At 54.2% G+C, this 6000-nt stretch overlaps 1 protein-coding gene across 1 annotated transcript in view; it reads left to right on the top strand.

The window, feature by feature from the left end:
* The first annotated feature begins 3559 nt into the window (after positions 1 to 3559).
* LRP1 (LDL receptor related protein 1) overlaps positions 3560 to 6000 on the top strand; it is a 78809-nt gene continuing 76368 nt past the window's right edge. The window contains exon 1 of the mRNA XM_081083973.1: positions 3560 to 4092. Within this exon, the coding sequence (XP_080940099.1) occupies positions 4026 to 4092 (67 nt within the window). The 5' untranslated portion in view covers positions 3560 to 4025. The remainder of the gene's footprint in view (positions 4093 to 6000) is intronic.

The following is a 6000-nucleotide window of genomic DNA, read 5'->3' as shown; positions in this document are numbered from 1 at the left end:
TCTTTATTTTATTGCTATTTTGGTTATAATTTCAACTCAAGGATTTGAAGATTGAAAATGCTTCTTAACAATAGAAGTGGAAGAAGACGCTGAGGCAGAGAGGGATTCATGAGTGCTATAGGAGAAATACAGAGGAGATGTTTACAGTCACATCCGCCTGAAAGGAATTAATTATGATAGTCTCCTCAACCAGCACAGGCACCCCTGGCCCTGACACTCTGTCAGCCTTCCCATCAGTTAATCAAGAGCTCCTAATAGTGGGTGGATACTAAGACATAAAGGACACCCTTGCCCTAAGGAGTTTACAGTGTGGTGGCAGACACAGGACCTGCACAATTAAGTGCTAATGTCTAGGTCAGTGGTTCCCAGCCTCTTTTGGGCCATGTCCCACCGAAGCACCTCTAAAATCCTGATGCCCCCCCTTACCCCCCGTGACACATAATTCTTATTATTCAAAAAGTGAACTCCTATTCACGTGGAGGAAGTGTAAAAGGCCATTAACTTGGTCTAAACAAACTTCCAAAGAACATGGCATCCATGAACGAGAAACATAAAAGAACAAAAGGACAGTTGAAGTACTGAGGAAGAGATCACTATGAAATTGTTTAAAAAAATCCTATATAATAAAAGCCTAATATGCAAATTGACCAAACTGTAGAAAGACCGGTCGCTATGATACGCACCGACCACCAGGGGGCAGATGCTCAATGCAGGAGCTGCCCCCAGCCCGCAGGCTGGCCAAGGTGGGTGCCAGCACTCCCCCACCCCCCATTGCCCTGCCAGTGCCCTCACAGATCATCCCTGATCTCCAGCCAGGTCTAGGGACCCAGCGCATGCACGAACTTCGTGCATCTGGCCTCTAGTAATAATATGAAGTGATATAAAAAAAAATAACAAATAAAGTTTCAAAATATATAATAGAGAACCGAAGTGCATGAAAATGTCACAATATATATTTATATACTGTATATGAGGCCCCTAGAGCCATAAGAAATGAAAAAATTCACTGTTAGTAACTCATTCTCAAATTGCCCCTCTTAAAAATCAAATTGCCCCCCTGTGGGGCGTGTGTCCCACGATGGGAACCACTGGTCTAGGTACTGAGGCTATCCTGAGTACAAGTTGGGAACAGGAGAGACGGGCAAAGGGAGAATAACAGGACGGTTTTTCTAAGGAGGGTAAGGAGGGGCTGGGAGAACAGTGTAATTAAAGGCTCAGATAGAAATATGCATTCGCTCTCTTTCCGAGACACCCTCACAATTCACATGCTGGAAATAACCAAGTGTCCAACAACCCTAAAGGATTGTGTAGAATCCAAGCAAGGACACTGCAAGTAGCCAATATAAAAAGAGGGTGAGATGTGCGTGTACAAAGTGGAAAGGGATCAAGATAAGTTAATTGAAAAAGTAAGTTACAGAATAGTATATATTGTATGAGCTCCTTTGTGGTTTAAATGATGTTTATTTGTTTTTTTGTGGGGTTTTTTTTAACCTCTTGGAAGGAGACCCACAGAACTCTCAGTAGCAGTGACTCTGAGGGTGGGACTGAAGAATGGGAATGTGGAGAGCAGCGAGTTCACTTTTCACCTTGTACCTTCCTATACGCTGAGGGTTTTTTTTAACCACTAATTATTACCATTTTTATAAGATAAAGTTAAAAATAAATACACATTCACATTCATGAGCTCGTAGGAGTTTGGAGGTAGCAAATAAGTGTTGACGTGCTGGCTGAGGCCAGATTTTGGAAGTCCGTGGCTGGGAAAGGAGTTCATACTGGATTTAGTTGTCTACAGACAGACACCCCGTACAGGTTTGCCATCCAGGAAGAGACTACACAGGGAGAACGGATGTAGAAAGACTCACCTTTGTAAGGTAACGAGCAGGGAGAGGAATGAAACTGCCACCTTACAAGCGACATACGGTCATCCCATCTAGCTTTTTCCTTTCAAAGATGTCTGAAATCTGTTTCAATCTGATTTCGCTTGGACCGTAACATTGGGAGAAGGTCCTGGGAGAGGAAGGAATCTGATAGGCATTCACTAAACACGTTTAGTGAGTCCCTGCCGCCATGTGTCTGTCACTGTGTGAGCCCAGGAGGGCTGTATAATTGGATGAATAAGATTCCACCGCTGTGTGAAGAATCTCTGGCAGAGGAAATTGGAGCTTTATTTCAAAGGAAAAAATGACAGACCTTGAGCACAGACTTGCAAGATTAGACAGAATTGGCAGCGTCTGAGATTTCTAGCCTGGAAGACGAAAGGTAGGTGGCCGTGGCCTGGAGCAAACCCAGCCCAGAGGGAGCTCTGGTTTGGGGAAAAGGTCTGGTTCCCTCTGGATTCTTCCGTGGCTCGCACTGCCATCAGGGGACCAGTCCTCGGTGTTGCTCCGCTTTCTGCAAGGACAGCCTGGAGGACGGAGAACCCTTCCTTGGCTAGAATTTTAAAAGGGTACAACCCTCTCTTCTTAACCTCAGTTTCTGGCAGCCCCAGTCGCCTGCTGTCTCCCTGCACTCTGGCTTCCAGACACCAGAAAGCCAGACGCCCAGGGCGCAGGCTGCAAACACCGCCCCGGAGGGGGCAGTGGCCAGAAGCACCTCCGCGGGGCGGTGGACCCGCCGGCGCCCGGGGCTGAAGGCAGCCTCCCCGGACCGCCCGCGGGCCGGACCGAGGTCCCGCGCTCAGCAGACGCCCGCTCAGAACTCGGGTCCAGAGTCCCTCATCTTATTCCAAATCTCTGTTGCTCGGAATCTAAAACCCCGACTTGGTGGGGAGCCAGGCAGAAGGGATAAAAAAATAAAAAATAAACGAGCCCCGACCTCTTGGGGCGAAGGGGGCAGCCCCACCCGCTGGTGACTCACCTCCCTCCAAACCAGCGCCTGCCCCTCCCGCGCTCGGTGCCAGGCGGGCAGGGCGAGGCGGGGACGAAGGTGGGCTCCATCCCCAGGCCCCGGGAGGGCGGACAAGCTGCGGCGTGTCCCCGCGGTGTCCCTGTTTACTCCGAGTCCCGGAGCGAGGTGGGGGCGGGCCCTCGCGGCCCTCCTCCCCCGCCCCCCGCCGCTGGCCCCGGTCCCGGTCCCTCTCCAAAAGTCTTCGAATCCAAGCTCAGCCTTTCCCCGAACCGTCCCCGCGATGGCGGCCCCTGCCCCCACCCCAGGCCGGCGGGGCACGGTCAGGGCACCTCCAGGAAACCAGGACCCCCAGACCCGGCTGAAATCCTAGGGGAGCAGCCACTCCACTTGGCGGGCCCACTGCCCAAGCACCCCCGTTCCTCCAGCCACTCGCAGCGGGGGAGAGAAAGGCCCCGGCGGGGGAGAGGACGCTCCCCGCCCCGAGCCCGCCAGCGGCGCCACGGGACCCCGATCTCGAACCGCGGGCCCGAGCGCAAGCCCTCGGAGCTGCCCGGGCGCCCCCTCCCCAGGGCAGCGCGCCAACCCCGCGCATGCGCACCCGCAGGACTGCCGCGTAGCTCTCCCCCCTCCCTTTTTCTTCTTTCCCCGCCCCTTCTCTCCCTCCCTCCTCCACCCTTCCCCTCCCTCTCTCCCTCTCAGCCCGCCCCGCGGCACCTCAGTCGGGGGAACAGCGGTGCGAGCTCCAGGCCCGTGCACTGAGGAGGCAGGAACGAAGAGAGCCCCCAGAGCTCCACCAGGCCCCTTCCAAGGGCTCCCCAACCCGGTCCACGCCCCCACCCCCCCACCCCGCCTCCTCCCAATTGTGCATTTTTGCAGCCGGAGGCGGCTCGGAGATGGAGCTGTGAGCTTTGCCCAGGGACGGGGGAAAGAGGAGCGAAGAGAAAAGCAGGGGGCGAAGGGTTTGGATTTGGGGTCAGGGGGCGTACCCTCGTCAGCAGACCCTCCACAAGGGGCTCCGAGCTCTGCCTCTTCACCCACGCCCCTGGTGCGCGTTGCTGAAGGATAGGATAAGAATAGAGGAGGAGGAAAGGAGGAAAAAGGGGGACCCCCCAATTGGGGGGGGCGACGGTGAGAAGTAGCAGGATCGGAGAGTAAGGGGCTGCTGCTTGCATCACACCATGCTGACCCCGCCGCAGCTGCTGCTGCTGCCCCTGCTCTCAGCTCTGGTCGCGGCCGCTGTCGACGGTAAGTGAGATTCCGCGGCCCCCTAGGACCCCTGGGGACACCCACTCCCCAGCCCCCACTCCTGCGTTTGGATGGGGAAGGGAGACGCGGGAGGGGGTGCCTTTTGTTATCACAGTCCAGCTGACACAGCAGCGTCCCGACTGGGGGTGGGGATGGGGGTCCAATTTGGAGGATGTGGCCCTGGGTGAATGATGCTTCCATGGGGGCCCCCATCCCAAACAAAGACCAGAGGCCTGGGAAGGGAGGAGAGGGTTCCCCCCTCTTCTGATCCAGGGATCCAGAGGCCTTCTCTTCCTATCTCTGGTTGGGGAGGGCCTCCACCTCCCCTACATCCTCCACCCCTCCACCCCCATCTGAATGGTGAAGGAATCCGGGTTTGCAATACAGGGCTGCAAATGGGGGTGGAGGGACTTTTGCAGTGGCCTCTGAATCTGGAAGAGGGAGCCAGGTCAAGAGTGTCTCGCTGGGAAGAGGGCAGGCAGGCCCGAGATGGCTGTGGGTGGAAAGGGAGGGCCATGGAGAGCCCCCCCTGCTTGGGTGTGGAATCTGGGCCTGGGAGACCAGGCTTGGAGGCCTGGGTCCAGGATCCAGCCTCTGCCGGCCTGGGTTCCGAAGTGAGCACTTCCCCCTCTCAGGGCCTCTGTCAGTAGCCTGAATAGGGCTGTTTTGGGGGGCAGAGGAGAAGCAGGAGATGCTGTGTGGCTTTGAATTTTCCTTCTTAATTCCTGGGAGCTTTGAAAGGAAAAACGTCAGATGTCATGGTTGGGTAAGGGGGCTGGAGAATGGCCTGGAATGTTGAGGTGGGAGGTGGGAAGAAGGCTGCTCTCTCGCCTTCTGGCCTGATCACAGTGGGGACTGGTAGGAGAGCTGGAGGTTGGATGGGGGTTATGGCTATGCCCCAACTCCCCAATTCCCTGCTCCTTTGGTAAATGTGTTTATTTCTCTCTACCATTCCCCTTCTCCCCCCATTTACATACACTTTGAACACTACAGTTGGATTTGGGCTAGAACTGTGTCCTGTTGGGGAAGTGCCCCCTCCCCGTTTATGTCAGCTATTTTTTTTCCTCTTATTTGTGAGTCACTGGTTCAGGTCTTGCCTAAGCTTTGAGCTGGGGTCATGGGGTTGGGCTGGGCCCCTGACTTGAGAAGGGGTGGGATCTCACCGCTTCCTGTCATCCGGGAAAAATTGGGCCTAATACCATCCCGCACCCTTCCTCCATCTTCTAAATTTTGCGAAGTTGAGATTAGGAAAGTTTTCTCTGAAATCAGATTACCTTTCCGGTGCTTCCCCTACCCCAAATTGCTTCGGTTGAGAGAGGGAGGTTAGGGAGTCAGGAAGCAGCTGTGCCAGAAAAACAGTATATTCAGTGACCCTCAATAATTCTGTCTTGGGGACTGTCTGCTCCTCTGCCACCCCCCAACCTCAATTATCTGCCCAAAAGGAGTAAAGAGGATCTGTCCTGAATGTTCTCCTGACCAGCCCTCACAGCCAACCCTTACTCATGACATTCCTCTTATGCATGTTCTTGCCTCTTATCATCAATTCTGTGAGGTGGGAGGGGAAACCGAGGCAGAGGGACTTAGATATACAGTAGCAGCTTCTGGGAGGGAGAGAGAAAAAAATTTAAGAGAGAGAAAGAGAGAGAGGGAGAGAGAGAGACACCGTCAGGAGTCTGTGGAGAACAGAAAGTTTCCCCAGCCCAGTCAGGAATGGCCCAGGTAGTGTCACCCCCAGGGTTCTAAAACGGTTCTATTTGCCACACCAAGTTGGTTGGTGGTGAGTGGAAGAGGGAGACTGGATATATTCTCCTTAATGCCTCCCTGCCCTTTCTTAAAATTTTCACTCAGTTCATGGCTGTAACCCCAGCTCAAACCAACCTGTACCCAAAATTCCAGGGAAAGGACCCC

Source organism: Myotis nattereri, assembly GCF_964212035.1.
Source record: "Myotis nattereri genome assembly, chromosome: 2".
Lineage (NCBI taxonomy): Eukaryota > Metazoa > Chordata > Mammalia > Chiroptera > Vespertilionidae > Myotis > Myotis nattereri.
The sequence above is the reverse complement of the archived record's forward strand: the minus strand, read 5'-3'. Positions and strand labels throughout refer to the sequence as shown.